The following is a 22,362-nucleotide window of genomic DNA, read 5'->3' on the forward strand; positions in this document are numbered from 1 at the left end:
AGAGCGCGCGACGTCACGCTCGGTTTACAACTCGCCAAATATGGCGCCAAATCGTAAAACAGCATTTCAACACACGCGCTTTAGCTTCAGATGGTGTAAAATTGTTCAGACTTTGTATATTAATATCAAAATTTCAGGATACACTGCCAAGAAATACGGCTACACGTGTATCAACTTTTAGTGATTAAAGAATGAAGTATAAATGTTGGTTGCTATGACTGAAATAGAAGAACAGATAAAATAATGTGGTAAATTAGATCTGATCCCATATATTATATTATTCAAATATCCAAAGATGATGAAATCTATCAAAATAGCCAAACTAGGTCTACATTAGTTCATTACAACAAAAATAATAACTATTCTGACCCTCTGTGGTACAACCAGACCATGCTAAACCCAGTATACCCCCAGTTGCTAGGGTATCTGCTGTTGCCATGGCAACGGTTTATGCAAATGAGCTGAATTTGCAAAAATGTACTACTAGTTCCCCCAAGGACATATCCTGAAAATTTGGTGTTTAAAGCTTGTCTTATTAAAAACATACAACATTTCACCCCTTTTTGGCTCACCTGAGCATACCTGTTAATTAGCTAATTAACAGGTAATTAGGGTTATAAATCACCCCCGAGCAGGTAAGGCTTTGCAAAAATCTCACTAGATTATTCCCCAAAGTCCACCCTTTCAGGAAATGTATGGTTTGTCAATGATTCTCATGATATTTTATTAATTAAGAAATAAAACTTCTTCATGGGCAATAAAAATGCCCATTTAAATCCAGCATGATGAGGGTTAGTATGCCACCCTCACCTTTCATCCAGACTTAGGACTGGCCTGTGTGTGTCTTGTGTCTATTATATAAAGGTGTATTTAAAAAGTTAATTGTACTTCTATAAGAATATCTACAGTGGTGAGAATTCAATATCTACAATGTTGAGAATATATGAGCCAAAGTTGAAACCATGACAAAAAAGGAAAATATGTCGACATCATACAGGGTGGGTTACAGGCAAAGCTTATTCTATAAACAAGTTAGTTGCATGGTGAGGCAAAACTTAGCTTATTCTAAAACTTATACAAACAATTAATGTAAAACAGTAATCAACAGCATGTGTTAAACGAACAGAGAACAAGAACAAAGGAAAAATGTAACTAAGAAATTGATAGAACAAGAAATGCAAATAATAAAATATCAATGTGAACAAGGGCGGCATGGTGGTGTAGTGGTTAGCGCTGTCGCCTCACAGCAAAAAGGTCCGGGTTCGAGTCCCGTGGCCGGCGAGGGCCTTTCTGTGTGGAGTTTGCATGTTCTCCCCGTGGGTTTCCTCCGGGTGCTCCGGTTTCCCCCACAGTCCAAAGACATGCAGGTTAGGTTAACTGGTGACTCTAAATTGACCGTAGGTGTGAATGTGAGTGTGAATGGTTGTCTGTGTCTATGTGTCAGCCCTGTGATGACCTGGCGACTTGTCCAGGGTGTACCCCGCCTTTCGCCCGTAGTCAGCTGGGATAGGCTCCAGCTTGCCTGCGACCCTGTAGAAGGATAAAGCGGCTAGAGATAATGAGATGAGAATGTGAACAAACAATAGAGATATAATAATGTTAGCAAAATATGAATAATCTTATTTTAATTAATTTCACCTTAAAATGCACCAGAATGCACGAATATGAATTGAAAAATCTAAATTTTCCGGGGGAGGGCCCCCGGACCCCCCTCTTTGTGCAAGCACAGCGGCTGCCTATGGCAGCCGTTGTTCGGGTACCGCACGCATTCGGGCCACCACATTTTCCATTTGGGCCAGTAACTTTTCAATTCCACTGGCCCAGTGGGCCACCAGTGGTAAATGCTTAATGTCTAGGCCTGTGCTATTATAAATCCTCTTTAAAGATGCGTGTTGGAAAAGACGCCAGTACACAATCAGCCATCGCTTTGGACATGCTAGTTAATGACGTCAGTCAGATTTTTGAAATCACATACTGCGTGAAACACCAATCAGTAAGATCTGTTTTAATCCCCCAAAAAATAACAGAGCCATGTGAGATTTGTTTCAGCAAGACGTAACACATATACCCCAGTTCATCTCGTACTGGAACTCCTGTTTGTGTACTAAAACAATATGTTGGGTTCTTCTAATAAGCAATATTCTCACTCACTTCTTCCAGCTTGTCCCACTTAAGTGTGTCGGGTCGCTGCCATGTGGACCCTATTGATCCACATGCCATATTAATTGGAGCATAGTTTTACACCAGATGCCCTTCCTGCCACAACCCTCCCATTTCCGGCCTTGGGAAACAACTGTTCACACACTATGGACAATTTAGAGTAGCCAGTTAACCTAACTGCATGTCTTTGGACTGTAGGGGAAACCGGAGGAAACCCATGCAGACACAGGGAGAACATGCAAACTCCACACAGAAAGGCCCCCGCCGGCCACTGGGCTCGAACCCAGAACCTTCTTGCTGTGAGGCGACAATGCTAACCACTGGATCACCATGCCACCCCTTCTAATAAACAAGATTAAGGAGGTTTAATTTAAATTACTACACAGAATTTACTCAACAAGTTGTTTTTTACAGAAATAAAAAAAAGACATTAAAACAAACAGTATATTCTGTGCAGAATTTGCAGAACTTCACCTGTTCTGGTACACTGTCAGAAATATAGTGGTACAGTACGAGTGCATTTCTCTCCCCCAAGGTACAATCTACACTAATGTACCCCCTCAAGGTAACTATGTGCACCTTTTTAGGGCCAAAAGGGTACATATATGTTCCCTAGCAGTATTTAAAGGGTACAAATAAGTACCTTAGAGTACTGGGGTACTGCCCTAGTGACAAGCCGTTGTACCTCTGAAGGGACAAGAAGAAGTAGAACAACTTTATTCATCACACGCTTGTGAAATTCCTCTCTGCATTTAACCCATCTGAAGCAGTGAACACACACATGCGCAATGAGCACACACACATATACCCAGAGCAGTGGGCAGCCAAGCTAACAGCACCCGGGGAGCAGTTGGGAGTTAGGTGCCTCGGACCAAGGCCGTCCCATGTTAACCTAACAGCATGTCTTTGAACTGTGGGGGAAACCGGAGCACCCGAAGGAAACCCATGCAGACAGGGGGAGAACATGCAAACTCCACACAGAAAGGCCCCTGGGCTCGAACCCAGAACCTTCTTGCTGTGAGGCGACAGTGCTAACTCCTACACCACCGTGCCACCCACGGTGTATCCATCCATCCATCCATCCATCCATCCATCCATTATCTGTAGCCGCTTATCCTGTCCAACAGGGTCGCAGGCAAGCTGGAGCCTATCCCAGCTGACTATGGGTTGCCAGGTCATCACAGGGCTGACACACAGACAACCATTCACACTCACATTCACACCTACAGTCAATTTAGAGTCACCAGTTAACCTAACCTGCATGTCTTTGGACTGTGGAGGAAACCCACGCAGACACGGGGAGAACATGCAAACTCTACACAGAAAGACCCTCGTTGGCCGCTGGGCTCGAACCCAGAACCTTCTTACTGTGAGGCGACAGCGCTAACCACTACACCACCGTGCCACCTGTAACTGAAATATTTTTGTAAAAAAATTACATAAAAACCACTCCCCGTCTTGTCTAAAATATCGGTTTAGTATCAAAAACCTCTAAACACCACTTCACTTTAGCAGCAAAAGCCTCTACTTTCAACAACCAATCAGAACGTGACCTGGATTCGCGTGCCATAACGTTTGTAAACAAAGTTTCGTCAGGAAACTTTATTCACAGGAAGATTTTTGCGAAATGGCAGCTAATACCGACATGAATTACGATGGCATGAATGAACCTGTCCTCCAGACAGTGAATGGGCGGAGGAAACGTCGTGTTGTGGAAAATCATGGTCGCTATTTAGCGAAAATGAAGCGATATAGCAGCGAAAATGTTGAAAATGGAATAGTCTGCCATCACAACAGCTTGATGTGCGCCGCGGTAAGCTTAACTCAGATCGACCTGGCTTACTTCAAAAAACAGTTATACACGTCCAAAGATAAGGTTGAACAGGACGCTATACTTCTGTCTCACTTGAATATTATGCCGGTTAAGCGGAGGAGAGAACAAGTTGACGACGAGGGGAAGAGACGACAAAGAGACGTGACCATCAAATTAATTATTATTATTTTAATAATAATTAAAATAATATTAATATTAATAATATTAATATTATTAATAATATAATATAAATAATATTATTTACCATCAAATTATTATTATTATTATTATTATTATTATTACAGTTATTGTGTCAATGTTGTTAATGTTACTAACTTAAACTTGCCCTTCTTGGCAGAATATTGCTTGTTGCATTTACTGTACATGTATTTGTGTTAAGATTTTCATGTTGTTTACACCAGGTTTTTATTGCACTTCAGTATTATTCCAATGTATTTTATTTGGTTTAGTACTTTGTATCATTTGCTTGGAAAGCAAAAGTCTGCTGATGTGAAGAAAATAAACCTATTGGCGTTGTTTAAACTGTGTGGATTTCGAATTTCTTAAATGTTGACATGACAGGCCTTTTGCCTTCATTTATGAAGAGGAGTGTTGGTATTTATTTAGGTATTGCTTAAAAACATGACACGATTATCTCATGATCATAGGTCCATTAACTTAGCTATGAATGTGCCAACCACACCACCATCACTATTACAACCACCCTACTGTATATGTGTGGCAGACTAATTTTCAATGTTTCCAGTTGTATCTCTGGTGATTTTGTAACACTTACCCATGTCTGTAAGGAAAAAATGGATTTAGAGGTTTTTGCACACAAAGAACCTATGGATTTAGCTGGTTTTGACGCAAAAGAAAGAAAATATTTGTTAAAAACAGTAATTTTGCTGAAGTAACATTTGTGAGATTAACACAGTGTTTTCCCTAACTAATAACCTTCATTCATTCATTCATTATCTCTAGCCGCTTTATCCTTCTACAGGGTCGCAGGCAAGCTGGAGCCTATCCCAGCTGACTACGGGCGAAAGGCAGGGTACACCCTGGACAAGTCGCCAGGTCATCACAGGGCTGACACATAGACACAGACAACCATGCACACTCACATTCACACCTACGGTCAATTTAGAGTCACCAGTTAACCTACCTGCATGTCTTTGGACTGTGGGGGAAAACGGAGCACCCGGAGGAAACCCACGCGGACACGGGGAGAACATGCAAACTCCACACAGAAAGGCCCTCGCCAGCCCCGGGGCTCGAACCCAGGACCTTCTTGCTGTGAGGCGACAGCGCTAACCACTACACCACCGTGCCGCCCCTAATACCCTTGTGATTTCAAATTAATCTAGGTTTCTATACTTAAATACAAAGGCCTGATAAAAAATGGTCTTTTTCTCAAAAAGTGGTCAAGTGGAGTTAGAGGGTTTTGCATCTGAAACCTTCATATGTCTCATGTTCTGGAAAAAAAAAAGTGAGGTGAGAGTGAGGTGCTCCCTGGAAGATGTACAATAAAATACGATAGGTGGCAGTATGCACGCGCATTCAACACGCCGAAACACCGCCGAAGAAGAAAAACGGGCGGTTGGCGCCGATTTTCAAGTTGTGTGTGAGAGAGAGCGCTCGCGCGAGGAGAATTATCTAGAAGCTCGTATAGAAGTCGGTTTTATTTTCTCTCAGGTTTGAGGGGTTGTTGTTCCTTTGCTTTGAAACATACTGCAGTTTTGATAGCTGTCCAAAATGTATATAAAGGCTATTATATTAGAAGGTTTTAAGTCCTACGCCGAGAGGACGGAAGTTAACGGGTTTGACCCACATTTTAACGCCATCACCGGCCTCAACGGCAGCGGGAAGTCCAACATCCTCGACTCCATCTGCTTCCTCCTCGGCATTTCCAACTTATCACAGGTGAGTTAAACCTGTTTCTGCCTCAAATGCTAGCCTGTGGTCATTTCTTTTGCTAGCTAGCTAGCTAATACCAAACAAGCTTTCTGTCATTGTTGAGGTTGGTGACGTCACATCCTCATCTGGCCTGTGGGGTCCCCCAGGGATCAGTATTAGGTCCCTTACTCTTTTTGATTTCTGTTAATGCTATGTCCTCGGCAGTGAAATGTAAACTACTGCTGTATGCTGATGATTCTGCCTTTCTGGTATCTGTGGATGTTCAGCTGTGTCTGTCTTGTGAGCTTCCATCAGTCCAAGAGAAAGAAGAAAGCACAACTTTATTCATCACACACTTGTGAAATTTTTTTCTCTGCATTTAACCTGTTAGGATTTAAAGCCATGATTTAAGTTAGTTTTATAGCTGCAGAATGTGATTTAGGATTGTTAGATTTAACCAGTCTCTTCAGTGTTGAAATTGAAATGATTGAATGCTAGATTTAATGTTAGATTTAAAGCTGCATTAAGTTAGTTTTATAGTTTTAGAATGCAGAATGTAATTTAGGATTGTTAAGACTTTATGATTTTAATATTTTAGAGCTTTTTAAGATCCTTTATTATTTTAGACTATTACATGTACTATAACAGTGATTTTAAACTATTCCTGTGTAACTTGACCTTCGTCCAGTGGACACTTGCTAGACTAAACATACAACCCCGATTCCAAAAAAGTTGGGACAAAGTACAAATTGTGAATAAAAACGGAATGCAATGATGTGGAAGTTTCAAAATTCCATATTTTATTCAGAATAGAACATAGATGACATGTCAAATGTTTAAACTGAGAAAATGCATCATTTAAAGAGAAAAATTAGGTGATTTTAAATTTCATGACAACAACACATCTCAAAAAAGTTGGGACAAGGCCATGTTTACCACTGTGAGACATCCCCTTTTCTCTTTACAACAGTCTGTAAACGTCTGGGGACTGAGGAGACAAGTTGCTCAAGTTTAGGGATAGGAATGTTAACCCATTCTTGTCTAATGTAGGATTCTAGTTGCTCAGCTGTCTTAGGTCTTTTTTGTCGTATCTTCCGTTTTATGATGCGCCAAATGTTTTCTATGGGTGAAAGATCTGGACTGCAGGCTGGCCAGTTCAGTAGCCGGACCCTTCTTCTACGCAGCCATGATGCTGTAATTGATGCAGTATGTGGTTTGGCATTGTCATGTTGGAAAATGCAAGGTCTTCTCTGAAAGAGACGTCGTCTGGACGGGAGCATATGTTGCTCTAGAACCTGGATATACCTTTCAGCATTGATGGTGTCTTTCCAGATGTGTAAGCTGCCCATGCCACACGCACTAATGCAACCCCATACCATCAGAGATGCAGGCTTCTGAACTGAGCGCTGATAACAACTTGGGTCGTCCTTCTCCTCTTTAGTCCGAATGACACGGCGTCCCTGATTTCCATAAAGAACTTCAAATTTTGGTTCGTCTGACCACAGAACAGTTTTCCACTTTGCTACAGTCCATTTTAAATGACCCTTGGCCCAGAGAAGACGTCTGCGCTTCTGGATCATGTTTAGATACGGCTTCTTCTTTGAACTATAGAGTTTTAGCTGGCAACGGCGGATGGCACGGTGAATTGTGTTCACAGATAATGTTCCCTGGAAATATTCCTGAGCCCATTTTGTGATTTCCAATACAGAAGCATGCCTGTATGTGATGCAGTGCCGTCTAAGGGCCCGAAGATCACGGGCACCCAGTATGGTTTTCCGGCCTTGACCCTTACGCACAGAGATTCTTCCAGATTCTCTGAATCTTTTGATGATATTATGCACTGTAGATGATATGTTCAAACTCTTTGCAATTTTACACTATCGAATTCCTTTCTGATATTGCTCCACTATTTGTCGGTGCAGAATTAGGGGGATTGGTGATCCTCTTCCCATCTTTACTTCTGAGAGCCGCTGCCACTCCAAGATGCTCTTTTTATACCCAGTCATGTTAATAACCTATTGCCAATTGACCTAATGAGTTGCAATTTGGTCCTCCAGCTGTTCCTTTTTTTGTACCTTTAACTTTTCCAGCCTCTTATTGCCCCTGTCCCAACTTTTTTGAGATGTGTTGCTGTCATGAAATTTCAAATGAGCCAATATTTGGCATGAAATTTCAAAATGTCTCACTTTCGACATGTGATATGTTGTTTATGTTCTATTGTGAATACAATATCAGTTTTTGAGATTTGTAAATTATTGCATTCCGTTTTAATTTACAATTTGTACTTTGTCCCAACTTTTTTGGAATCGGGGTTGTAGTGTCTTTTGTTTAAAATTGTCGTAAAAACATCTTGCGCTTTGACGTTCGTAAATGCTGAGTTGTTAAACATCCGTTGATATGAAATATTTTGCTTATGATTGATCCAAGTATATTTTGCTTATGATTGATTCAAGGTTTTACTCACACACATACATATTGATGGAATTAAGATGTGATTTGCTGACTTGGCACAAGATATCAACACATTCACATACGCGCACACACAACACACACACATCCTGCACACACATACGCGCGCTCACACACACATCTGCGCGCGCACACATTCGACAGACACAAGACACAACACAGCCTTTAGAAAGATAAACAGCTTTTTGGGATGTCATAAAAGGTTGTTTGGAATATTTCATCTTTGGTGAAAAAGCTGTGAATAAACGGCCAATCTCTGGTTTTCTGGTCTATTTTTTTTTTCGCGGTGTTTTTTTCGCCCCAGAATTCTGCAGGTGGCACGAGGGCATTGGTCTCGAGAAGCCATTCCAGCTGGGGGAACCTTTTACATAACCCATCTGAAGCAGTGAACACACACACACATACCCAGAGCAGTTGGCGACCATACTAACAGCACCTGGGGAGCAGTTGGCAGTCAGGTGTTTCGCCCAAGGGCACCTCAGCTCAAGACCGCCCCACATTAACCTAACAGCATGTCTTTGGATTGTTGGGGAAACCCACACAGACATAAGGAGAACATGCAAACTCCAGACAGAAAGGCCCTTGCTGGCCACTGGGTTCGAACCCAGAACCTTTTGCTGTGAGGTGACCGCGCTAACCACTATACCACCGTGCTGCCCAAAGAGTGGCTTGTAGAAAACAAGTTGTCTCTGCACCTTGGCAAGACAGACTCCAAATATAGACTTAAAGGGCATATTCTCTACCAGTTTTGTTTTTTATATGAAAGTATGGGTCATTCCATGTCAAATCTCCGAATGCCCCCACTCGACCCTCTCAGATTTGACTGAAAAAATTCCAGCAGGTTCACTCACTTCCCAATAGGAAAAGCCTCAAATTTTAGCTCCCAACTCCTTATAGTTTTGTCATAAAAAAAATATTTTTGCAACTAACCTCGGACCCGTTTTGAGCAGAGTTTTTTTGTGGAGCCACTTTTGAGATTGCTGTATCTAGAAAAGTATTTAAGCCAGGTCCTTCAAATTTTCAAGGGTCAAAATCTGGCACCAGTACTTGTAGAATATGAACTTTTACATGTGTGCTTTTGGTTTATCATAGAATTCTGGGGGCTTGAATTTGCCCAGAAATTCTACACTACGCTCTGTGGCAGCATATTTGAAGGACTGTGGAAAGTGCGATTTCAAAGACAGAGGCTTGATATTGCACAGACACCTTCCCGTATATACTGTGTACTTTTGTATTCTAAAACTGCTCCTCTGTGATGAGCGGTTTGGAAGATATTAAAGTTTAAAAATGGAAAAAATTAATTTGGTGAAGTTTTTGGCATGTTATAGCAAAAAAAAATGACAGCATCCACCAACATAAAATTGACTGTTTTAGAGTTTATTTTATTTTTTTTAAAAGGGACAGTGTACAAATTTAAACATTATCCTTGTGGTAAGGACAGATGTCTGTACCAGGTTATAGCAGTACATGCTAATTTCCGCCTGTAGTCCCTTGGCAGGTGGATGTAATAAAAAGATAAATAAAATGTACAGGAAATGTCATCAAATCTGTCATTAGAGCAATTTGTAGTGATTTAGACCAGTAAAATAGAAGTGGATAGCCTCATAAAGCATACATAGCACCGTCATTTTTCACAATCGCACACGCACGCACTCACAAACACACACCATAAGTTACACACATCCACAAGCACACTAAAAAGTGCAAGATCTGCATACCCCCCCCCCCCCCCCCCCCACACACACACACCATTCAATAAAATGCCCTAACTATCCTTTTCTATCCATGTATGCATAATTGAGTTGATAATATCCATTTCTTTGTCAAATGTGAAAAAGACTTCAAATTTGTACAGGATATTAATTCTGTTGGGAGGTTATTCCACTGATTTGTGGCTATAGAAGAAAAAGATGATTTACCAAATGCAGTCTTTCGTAGTGGGACACTACATTCCCCCCTCGACACTGATCTAGTGGTACGTGTTGATACCTCTGAGCATAAAGAAATAAATTGTTTCAAAGGTGGTGGTGCATCATTATGTATAATTTTAAAAAGCAGGCAGAGATTTGCATGCCTAATTAGATTTTCAAGGCTCAATATGTTATATTTACGAAGCACAAGACAGTGGTGGTAAGAATGTTTTCTCCTGGCATGGATCTTTATGGCACTTTTGTAAATTGAGCTGAGGGGTCTTAAAGGAACAGTCCACCGTACTTCCATAATGAAATATGCTCTTATCTGAATTGAGACGAGCTGCTCCGTACCTCTCCGAGCTTTGCGCGACCTCCCAGTCAGTCAGACGCGCTGTCACTCCTGTTAGCAATGTAGCTAGGCTCAGTATGGCCAATGGTATTTTTTGGGGCTGTAGTTAGATGCGACCAAACTCTTCCCCGTTTTTCCTGTTTACATAGGTTTATATGACCAGTGACATGAAACAAGTTCAGTGACACAAATTGAAACGTAGCGATTTTCTATGCTATGGAAAGGCCGCACTATAATGACAGGTGTACTAACACCTTCTGCGCGCTTCGGCAGCGCATTGATACAGAGCTCAGATATCAATGCGCTGCCGAAGCGCGCAGAAGGTGTTAGTACGCCTGTCATTATAGTGCGGACTTTCCATAGCATAGAAAATCGCTACGTTTCAATTTGTGTAACTGAACTTGTTTCATATCACTGGTCATATAAACCTATGTAAACAGGAAAAACGCGGAAGAGTTTGGTCGCATCTAACTACAGCCCCAAAAAATACCATTGGCCATACTGAGCCTAGCTACATTGCTAACAGGAGTGACAGCGCGTCTGACTGCGCCTGACTGACTGGGAGGTCGCGCAAAGCTCGGAGAGGTACGGAGCAGCTCGTCTCAATTCAGATAAGAGCATATTTCATTATGGAAGTACGGTGGACTGTTCCTTTAATACCGTTTTGCAGGCTTGTGACCAACTTGTGATGCAGTATAGAAAATGAGACATAATCATTGCATTTAAGTATAAACTAGATGCATCAGTAGTGAGAGAGTTGCGTATGTATCTGAAATTTGATAGACTGAACTTCAGTGTGTTACTGAGGTTTTTTTACATGAGATTTAAAACTAAGAGTTGGGTCAAGAGTGATGCCTAGGTATTTAAACTCAGTCACATTCTTTATGGCTTGCCCGTTGATTGTGATTTCAGGATAGTTTCTGATTTTGGTTTTGCTTGTAAAGAACATGGATACCGTTTTATCAGTGTTTAAGACAAGACAGGAGCTATGCAGCCATTCTACAACCTTTTTCATTTCATTTGAAAGTATAGTTGCAACCTCAGGTGCATTATTACCGTGCACATACAATACAGTATCATCTGCATACATTACAATATTAACTCGGTCACATACAAGTGTGAGGTTGTTAATGTAAATACTAAATAGCAATGGCCCCAAAATAGACCCCTGTGGCACCCCCATTTCACATGCCTTGGATGAGGAAAGTGCACTATTAACCCGCACACACTGGTAACGATCACTAAGATAAGATTTAATCCATTTTTGTGTGTCAACAGACAGATCGTAATTAACTAGTTTATTTATTAGTTTCTCGTGGTTAACTGTATCGAAAGCCTTGCGAAGATCAAGGAAGATTGCTCCCACCACCCCTCCTTGATCAAGATAATTTTTTATTTTCTCAATGAAATAGCAACAGGCAGTTTCTGTAGAGTGCTTTCTTTTTCCTGAAGCCAAATTGCATTGGATGTAAAAGGCTATTATAATCAAGATGGTCTGTTAATTGTTCAACAACTACCCTTTCAAATATTTTTGAAAGGGCTGGGAGAATACTAATAGGTCGATAGTTGCATACTTCTTGTGCATTACCTGCTTTAAACCCAGGTGTCACTATGGCATTTTTAAATACACTAGGGAAGATGCATTCATCAATAGATTGGTTTACCAATTTAGTCAAAGGGGTAATTATGCATTCTTTGTTTTTTTATCAATGTAGTGTCCATTCCATAGATATCTTTTGCTTTACTATTTGTAAGCGTAGATAAAATCTTTAAAACCGTTGATTTGTGGGTGCCAAGGTTAATGAGGATGTAGCGCTAATGGGTATTTGTGAGGTGCTTATTTTTCCAAATATCTGACCTAGCTGTTGCACAGAGTTTATTAAATAATCGTTAAAATGAGTTGCAACAACCAAGCTATCATCTACAATACTACTGTTTATTTTGAGTTCTAATTTACCACACTTGCGATTTTCCTTTCCAAGAAGTTTGTCAATGTGTTTCCATAGTTTTTTGCTATTTCCTTTTGCATCTCTTATGATGTCAAGGAAAAAGTTTGCTTTTGCCTTTCTGAGCTGTGTTACAACTTTATTTCTTAAACTTTTAAAAAATTAAATTATCGGTAACCAACCTTGATTTTAAAAACGTTTTTAAGGCGGCATCTCTTTTCTTCATTTAACCTAACCTGCATGTCTTTGGACTGTGGGGGAAACCGGAGCACCCGGAGGAAACCCACACGGACACGGGGAGAACATGCAAACTCCACACAGAAAGGCCCTCGCCGGCCACGGGGCTCGAACCCGGACCTTCTTGCTGTGAGGCGACAGCGCTAACCACTACACCACCGTGCCGCCCCACTGTTTTGTAAGACAACTTTATTTTGCACAATTGTATATTTTTCTAAAGTCCATTTTTTGCTTACAAAAAAAAAATATATATTTTTTTGCTTACAATTTAACCTATGTCTTAATAAACACACAAAGTTCAATTGTTTTGTTTTTATTGACATTCTTCAGATGGTGTGTGTGTGTGTGTGTGTATATATATATATATATATATATATATATATGTATGTGTGTATATATGTATGTGTGTATATATGTATGTGTGTATATATGTATGTGTGTATATATGTATGTGTGTATATATGTATGTGTGTGTATATGTATGTGTGTGTATATGTATGTGTATGTATATATATATATGTGTATGTATATGTGTATATATATATATATATATATATATATATATATATATATATATGTATATATATATATATATATATATATATATATATATATATATATATATATATATATATTAGTGCTGTCAAAAATGTCGTTATTAACGCGTTAACTTGACTCAATTTTAACGGCGATAATTTTTTTTTATCGTGAGATTAACGCTCTGTGACATGATGCCACGCCCCGCACAGCCAGAGTCCTCTGCCCTCCCCCGAAGAGCCACGGTGCTCGGCTTAAGTTTCGTTTTCCCATCGGCGGCTCCAGCCCCACTTTGCAGTGGCTGTGACAAGACGTGTTATGCTCTGCAATAAAAAAAAAAAAACATTGGTACAACCAGTGTTCGAACTATGCTGATATTTTCGGGGGGTCCCTTTTTTTTTCCCTTGGGGGGGTGCTTGTGCTTGTCTCAGAGCGCAGCTCTCCATCGCGCGCTCACTTCGGATATGCAAATGCTTCCCGTTACACACGATTGCTATGTCAATAAACATCATTTTGCCAGTATTTTAGAGACCCCCCAACATTTCCCAAATCATGTTTTCAAGGGATCTCATGTCTGTTTCAGGGGATCTCGGATCCCCCGAGTACCCCCGTAGTTCGAACGGTGAGCAAGCCCATTCACTTTTTTATGCTGATAAGAGAATTACAATGGTTTTTCATGTGACAAAAATGTGCGATTAAATTGCGATTAATCGCGAGTTAACTATGACAGTCGCGACATTAATCGCGATTAAATATTTTAATCGCTTGACGGCACTTATATATACACACACACACAAATACAGTGACTTGTTTATGTACACAATTCACAGCTATGCAACAGCTGTACAGATGTATTTGGTGATACAGTAAGTGAGCTAAATTTTAACAGTGCAAACAATGCCACAAAAAGAAAAGATTCATGCCGTTGTCATGCCGACCGAGGCTGTTGTGTTTCCCGCTTGTGGTCTCATCACTTCCGGAAGGGGCAGTGCTGAAGTAAGTAGCTGGACTACGTAGCTCAATAGGGTTTACATGCACTAAGTAGCTCGGCAAAAATCGCATAATCTCGGTCGCGTAGCTCGATTATGAGAAATCAAGCTCGGTTCGATTTCAGCCGAGCTAATGTGTTTCCATGGCATTTAGAACTTCGATTTCAGTCGAGCAACGGCAGAAATTCGATTTTCTCTATGTGCATGTAAACGCACTCAATTTTATCAGCAATCACAATCCTTTTATGTCCTAGTTAACCTTCTAGCTCATGCCATATCCTCCCCACACACACACACACACACCTCTCTTGTTTACCCCCACTTTTTTTTGGCAACTTGATGTACTTGGACCACAATGGAAATTGTGGAAAGTTTATGCTTTATTGTGCCATCCATGTATTTTAAAGTGCACTATACTTGTATTTTGTACATTTTACTAAAACTCATCATGATGTCAGGAGTTCGAGCTCTCAGTTTAGGCATATCGGGTGAAAATTCAACCCAAATTGCTTGAAACTGGTCTCACTGAATTCAGAACTGAATGCTGAACAGCAAACTTTTTACAGAATTAAAACATGTTTACCCATTCTTCAGAGATTACAAACCAAAGATTGAAGAAATGGCTTAATTTTTAGAAAACTGTTGTAAAATTGTTGAGCAGCGGCTACAATTATCGGCACCGTAATGATCTTTTGGCCATTGCAAAAGTAGAAAAGACTTTCAGTATGTAAATTGTGCATGAATAATTACTCAAACTTCCACTTGGGGGGGTTTGTATCAGATCACGTGACACCGGTCCACAATTATCAACATCCAGATGATTTTTTTTTTTAATTTAAAAAAATAATAAAAATAAGGCCATCCTTAAAAAAAACCCGTTTCATGTCCACCGGGTGAGCAAAAAAATTCAGTAGGGAGGGAGGGATTTTTTTTTTATATGGATGGATGGATAAGAAATCGCAATGCTGTTTGCTTTTTCTTTCAGTACTTTATTACAAAAGCAGACACATTTAATAAAATGACCGTTTAATCAACTGAAACTTGTACAAAAACTTTAAGTTAGCATTTTAAATGCTGACTGCAACATTTGCAAAACTTTTACTAAGGTACTTAAAATGTCCGACACACGGACTTTTTGTAGTTCTAAATCGAGCGTTAGGCCTAGTTCGGATGAAATTACACTATTAAAATGATCACTGAATGATTGTTTTTCTGAATCTTTACTATTTTGTTGTTCACTAGAATACCATTTTGCGATTTCACACTTAAGCAAATGTTTGAAAACTCCGGATCTCCTTCCTTCATGGTGGCTGCCGTTTTTTTTGTGTCGCATGGCGCATGCGCAGAGCTGATTCAATTCTATATTCTGCGCGGAATGCAGGGCTTTCCACAAACGCCGGCTGCTGGCCATACAGCCAGCTACTTTAATGACTATTTTTGTAGCCCACAGGCTCTAAATATTAATTTTCGATTTTAATAAAATTAAAATGTTTATCTAACGGACTGACAATGTCAAACTGAACCGCACTCATTTAAGTTGTGATTCGCGCTGTTTGTACCGATAATGACCACAAATTCCCCGCCAACTTTGTTGATCAAGGGAGAGTAACTCATCCGCGGCCCCGACATGCGGTGTGCGCGTGCACTCCGCGGAGGCAGTAGTGTGTCGGGGCCATCGGAGGGAACAGAAGCAGAGATGACGCTTATTTTGTCTCCGGTAAACCAGTCTTCTCTCGTTCAATTACGTGCTGGCATCAAAAGACACCGTTGGTTGTAAATGAAGCCAAACTGAGTGGTTGGAGTGGATTTTCATACACAAATGGAGAAATGTTGGCTGAGTGTGTAATTGTGCAGCCCCACTGCAGACCGTTGTCGTTGTTAATTCATAGCATGCTCAGCTGCGTGAATGTGTCATGCACCGAAAATAAGAGATTTACAAGCCAGGAACGCCTCGTGATGCAATACGCAAGAAAAGAGAGAAGATTTACTGCCATTTTACTTTGTATTTGAGTAAAGTGAATAAATAAATGGTCTGTGGAAAATACATTTAATCCTGGGAACTGCGTGCACAGGAGTTTTTGTGTTTACTCCCCCCCCGGCTGGCTACTTATTTGTCATGGCTGGCTAGTATGAGCCTTAGTGGAAAGCCCTGGGAATGTGTAAATGTCAAGTTCGATTTTAGATTTACGAACCCGAAAAAAAATGTCGAAAAACCGGCGTTAAAAAAAAAAATTCAACCGCACAAACGGCACTCACCCGGCTGGTGGACCGGAAACAGAACATTTTTTAATAATGGCCTAATCGGTATGTGGTATTAAGTTAAAACAGTTTTTATTTAAAATTTGTTTTACATAGACTTTTTTATATTTTTAGTACAAAATCTCTTTTTTATATAAATATATCAATGTCGGTGTTTTATGTAAATGAGGAAGTAATTCTAATGTTTGTAAACAAATGAACTAAATGTTTAGCCTGTCAATTTTTGTTCCACTTTCTAAGTATTTTCATAGATCACATTTTGTTAATCATTCATCAATGTTGGTGTCAATTTCTAGTTTTGTCGTTTATCAATAAATGTCAACGGGGACTTGACATTGTAACCACATGAAAATCCAGGTCAAAGGTCGCATGCCATTCCTCGAACTAAAATATAAAATGTCTCCTGATATTGTAATATGTGGTCGATATTTACGAATGGAATAGAAAAATCTGAATATTTCAAGCATGTAATTTTTTTTTTATGCTAGGAATTTAATTCTCGTCTAATTCTATTTATTGCAACATTCCATTCTGTTATGGATCAGAAAAAAATAATTATAAATCAACACTTTTTAAAAAAATTTTTTTTAAAGTACTTCATCTACTTCAACAATGTTACACAAAGATCGATCCATAACAGCTGTAAATGTCCCTTAATCCCACAGGGTGTCGATAATGGTGGACACCGGTGAAGGTGACTATTATCGACACCTCGCGTGATTTCTCAAACGTGCGTTTAGATACAAAATGGCGACTGTCGAATGAAAGAGTCAGAAACAAAGTAGGTTTTGATAAGGAGATCATGAAATATCGGTGAGTTTGATCAGTAAAAACATGTCCATGATCTTTCCACCATGCTTACCTGCGACGATAACGTCCGGGTTTTCCTCACATTGCTGATCGTGCCTAAAGGGGAACAGAGGGCAATATATAGAGTAAATATAACAATAAAACACACATTAACGAACCTTATTCAAGACTTACAAAAGTTTTTTGTTCTAAGGTTGGAAAGTTAGTGTTTTGAAAGTAGCTCGAGCAAACTATTTCTCTCAGTTTGAACAGCCCGCCATGATATTAATTTTATCCGATCAGAATGCACATTCATTTTCTCTGCGTAACACTCATGACGTATGTATGTGCCCAGTTGTGTTGGCTAATTGAGGTTGGGACTAGCACGTGTGAATCGGAAAGTAGGATGAATTGTAAGTGATCGGCTACACAATGCCACAGTGTGTTGCTTTCGGGTGTAATAACAGGACCAATGGAAAGCATAATGATCCTCCAGACGTGTCTTTTGCGGGATCTCTTCGTATGATTCGACAGAGCTGTCGCTTTCACTTGATGCGCCCGATGCCATGATTACACGCTTCTCTCCTAGTGCAGTGGGTAGGGCTGACGTCACGGTCTTTTAAAAATGGTGACTCTTGTGCCGTTTAGCGTACCGACTATTATATTTACAATTACCAAGATATTTCGTTGTTTTCTAGTATATAAATTTGATAGAATACTTAAAATACGTTACTTTGTCACAGCAACTGTATATATTATATTTGGTACCCCCTTAAAAAAAAATCCATCTCAGGTAACGAGCTGCGTCATCAGATGACAAGATCAAAGGGCGAGAGGCGGGTCTTCCAGTTGATTGATTAACCAGTAATAACTGTTGTAACTGAAACTCGCCTTTGTGGAAAAAAAAAATTTATTGGTAAATCTGAAAAGGTCTCAATAATTATGGACTGTCTAATTAATTGTAGTTGCTGCTCTATTAGGATAACATGGTCCAAAATGGGCCTCATTTAACAAATGAAATCAAATGTTTTTTCTTAATAGCTTTTTTATTTTCAAGATATTAGCATAGATGGTTGTATACTGAACAAAAAATGTGAAAAATAGTAAACAATTATGCAAATTTGTATTTAATTACTACGAATTATGCTAATTGTGTAAAAACGTTAACTCGGTACACTCCTTCAAAGTTTCACCAGACGGCTTTATTTGTGCAATATAAAGCTGATCTTAACTCGCTTGTACATCACAAAGGAGAACTTGGTGTTAATTTATAAAATCTCCATAAATAAGCATTAATTAAACAGTTAACTTTTTTTTCCGCAGATTTTTAGGTGTCAATCCTTTCTTAAGCAAAATGTTTGTAGCAGACCTATACAAAATACTCAAAGCATGTGGATGGAACTTTTGTATTTTATCATTTTCAACAAAAGTCGGGCCTACTAGCATTTATATTAAGGAATATAAATGATTATTTTGATTAATATTCACAGCTTTCAAGGCGAACCTTGAAAAAAGTGTGATCCACATCCAGTAAGCAATTCCAATTAATTGAATTGAAATTGACACTCGCGTTTCTGACTTTTTTTTTTTTAAACATCATTCCCGACCACTAAGATCTCTATTTTCATCAAAACAACTCGTTATATTCTAAAATAGTTATTTATTTACATGAATCAGTTTGATTTGAAAAGATAAGTAGGTAAAGCTATGAAAACTCACCTTCAAAGTCTCTCGTGAATCATAACGTCAAAACTAGCTGATGGAAAATTTTGCTGAATACTTCATCAGAAACGGTGCAAGCGAGAGAACATCCCTATAAAAGTTATCTGATTGATGTTCACAAGTGATCCAGTCAGAAACTGATCGAGAGAGAGAGCGAGCCTGACTGCTTTCCTGTGACTCAAAAAGCGCTGGCAGTTTCCTGACGTCCCACGAGCAGAGTGTGAGCGGACTCTGTTGTACCAACTTCAACCTGCCGTTACTCCCAAAGTACTCAACAGATCTTATTAAAATGAATTCTGCTTTCCAAAGAAATGCATAAGCTTTTTAATGATGGATATTTTCTACTGTGAATACTAAGAGTTAAGCAGTGACCGATTTGGAAACTGAGATGCTTGTCTGCATGCACAGTTCTCGCAGCAAGGCCAGCGAGTGTCTGATATGCTGACTTAGTTACTGAAAGAGTGGACATGATAACTGCAAAATAAGGCCAAACAAAATAATGTGTGTTTTCCGGTTACGAGCAATTCCAGCGTTATGGACGTGACACTTGAACTCAAAATGGCAACAAATGACCCAGTGCATGTTTTATTGTCTCCCAGTATTTAAACAGGTGTTGCATATTTTAAGGCTGTACCATACTGGAGAAGTGATAGAACAAGAACAATTCCCATAGTACATCTAGGGCATGCCAGAAAATGCCAATAAAAGATGCGTTATGGATGTGACAGAAAAAGTATCACTTTTCTTGGGTGACTGTACATTTTTATCAAACTCTGTGAAATTGTAAACCTAATGTCGAAATGGAGAGATCCATTTGATAGAGGGGTCCAAGGTGAATATTAAAAAATCTTTGTTTAAAATATTTTGTATTTCATGCAGAGTTTCGGAAGGAAAAGTCAGCGTTATGGATGTGACGAAATTCCGTTATGGATGTGACGCGTCTGAAATAGACATGGCATATGTTTAGAAAATCAGCAATTTAACCACCATAACCCTTTGAAAAACTCTCTAAATATCAGCTAAAACTATCAAAGTTCTTAAATAATATTTAGGATGGCTATTGTTTTGCTGTTTTGTGGATTTTAGCATACATTTCTGTGGCTTGTGGCGATAATATAGAATTGTACATGATCAAAGTTGATTTTAGCTTGGGTTTTACATTATAAGAAAGAAAGACTGACATATATTAAGGCGAAGGGAACAATTCTTGTGACAAATTGGTTCAACTTATTCACATCTGTAAAATACAGGCCTAGGTGATATCTCTGGGAGTGGTTTTGATGTATTACATGTTGCTTTATTTTTGCATGGTGAGGTTGACATTTACATGGAATTGCCCATACCCGACCGACCCTGTAAAAACACTGCGACCCTTCAACTGTTTATGACCATGATAAACAAACTATTTCTCGCGCCCGACCCTACCTGCTTGGCAGCCACCTGGCGAGTCAAACGAGGACTGCTAGGGCGCGTCATATAAACCACTCGGTATTTGCCGAAAGACACGAGGCCCGTCAGGAGTAAATTGACAACCAACACGCACCTCCCTCCAGGGCTCTACAGTGCGCACGTTTCACTCGCATTTGCGAGCGAATTTTTCAGCATGCGAACGACGAAAAAAAAACACATTCGTGTGAGGGCTTCTTGCGGCCGACAATTTAGGAAAGCACTGAGCACAGACGCGACGAGTTTAACATTCTAAAATGTATCAAACGTTAAACTGCAAAGTATGTAAATCTAGCGCTGGATAGCCTACCTAAAGCCTAGGTCACAACCGGACGTACGATTTTTTGGCCGTGCGATTTTTAGCGTTTCCCAAATCGCTGCTTTTTTTTTTTTTTTTTTGTTCGTGGAGAAAGACACGCGTTGGCCGTAAGTTTGTCTTGCAACCTGAAAAAAACGTAAGCGCCCGTAGAGTTTGTTTGACATGACAAAGAACCTCTGCGGCCGGTCTGCGAGTGAAAAAGTTACTTTTTTTTGCCGTTCTGCCACATCTTTCTGTGATTGCCCCTCTTTCACACGGTTGTATGTTGTGGGTGTGGCATAAGGTGGGAAAAGTGCTTTTTAGGGATTCATCAGATCATTCAACTGAGAGATAACTGAGAGCTGGTTCGGACCGAGCTGAGATATATTCGCTATGCAGAGAATAACAGCGTTTTTTAAAAGCAAAGATGGTGGAAACAAGAATAAAAGAACGGACGAGGAAGAAAGTGTAGTGAAGAAAGCTAGAACGACGGGAGAAGGTGCGGGAAAATTATATAATGAGATGGAAAGCACACACCCCAGTGCAAACATTTAGATGGGAACATACAACACAGCAGAAAAACAAATAATATACAGTATATACAAATGGTGCATGTCACAACACAGCAGAAAAACAAAGAATATATACAACTTGCGTGTTGAGTTGCAGATGTTAATTGCACATTAGTTATAGAAACTCAGTTCAGCTACAAAACTCAGGATATTGCACTGTATTTGGTATTGCATTGTATTGGGTATGGATATAAAAGTGTAGAAATATAAAATATACAAAAGCTATAAAAACTAAAAAGTTGCTGTGTGAGGTTGCACTGTAATAAGTATTGCACTGTATCAGGTAAGTGTGAGAATATTGTCCTTTTAGGTCCTTGTTGGTGCATTGTTGCACCTGCCAGAAGTGTCATCAGTCAGTGCATGTAATTAGCCTTTTTCACATTACGTCACTTGCAGAAGAACCTCGCATCCGTTTTCAGCCTTTTGAATGGAAGAAGAGGCGGCATGCTAATCTGCTGGCTAACAAGTAGCAACCATAGAAAGTCAGTAAACTTCCTTTCCAAAACAAGGCAGATAGGTGGCTGGAATGGTCGCTAACAATACGTAATGATAAACAACAATGCGCAATATTATTATCAATCTTATCTGTGAATGACACAGTTTTGTTAACATATGTTGCCGCCGTATACCTCTTCTTCCATTCAAAAGGCTGAAAACGGATATGAGTTCCCCTGCAAGTGACGTAAATGTGAAAAAGGCTAATTGTTCAAGGTGGTTATGAGTCTGTTGGTCCGTGCTTTGATGCACCTGTAACGCCTGCCTGAGGGCAGCAAGTCAAAGAACTCGGAGCCAGGGTGCGAGCTGTCCTTGATGATGATGATGATAGCTCTGCTGAGCTCTGCTCTCTGTTTAGCTACTGTTTGTTCATTCATTCAGTTGTTCGTTATTCATTTGTTTGTTCATTCATTCGTTCATTCATTCTCAATTGAATTTTGCGTTTTATGTGTTGGTGTGTCTAAGGTTTGCG

General features: G+C 39.7%; 1 protein-coding gene across 1 annotated transcript in view; it reads left to right on the forward strand.

Annotated features, from left to right (window-relative positions):
• The first annotated feature begins 5,561 nt into the window (after positions 1-5,561).
• The window catches only part of smc2 (structural maintenance of chromosomes 2), a 58,716-nt gene continuing 41,915 nt past the window's right edge, over positions 5,562-22,362 (forward strand). The window contains exon 1 of the mRNA XM_060916568.1: positions 5,562-5,896. Coding sequence (XP_060772551.1) covers positions 5,729-5,896 — 168 coding nt within the window. The 5' untranslated portion in view covers positions 5,562-5,728. The remainder of the gene's footprint in view (positions 5,897-22,362) is intronic.

Source organism: Neoarius graeffei, chromosome 3 (genome assembly GCF_027579695.1).
Source record: "Neoarius graeffei isolate fNeoGra1 chromosome 3, fNeoGra1.pri, whole genome shotgun sequence".
Lineage (NCBI taxonomy): Eukaryota > Metazoa > Chordata > Actinopteri > Siluriformes > Ariidae > Neoarius > Neoarius graeffei.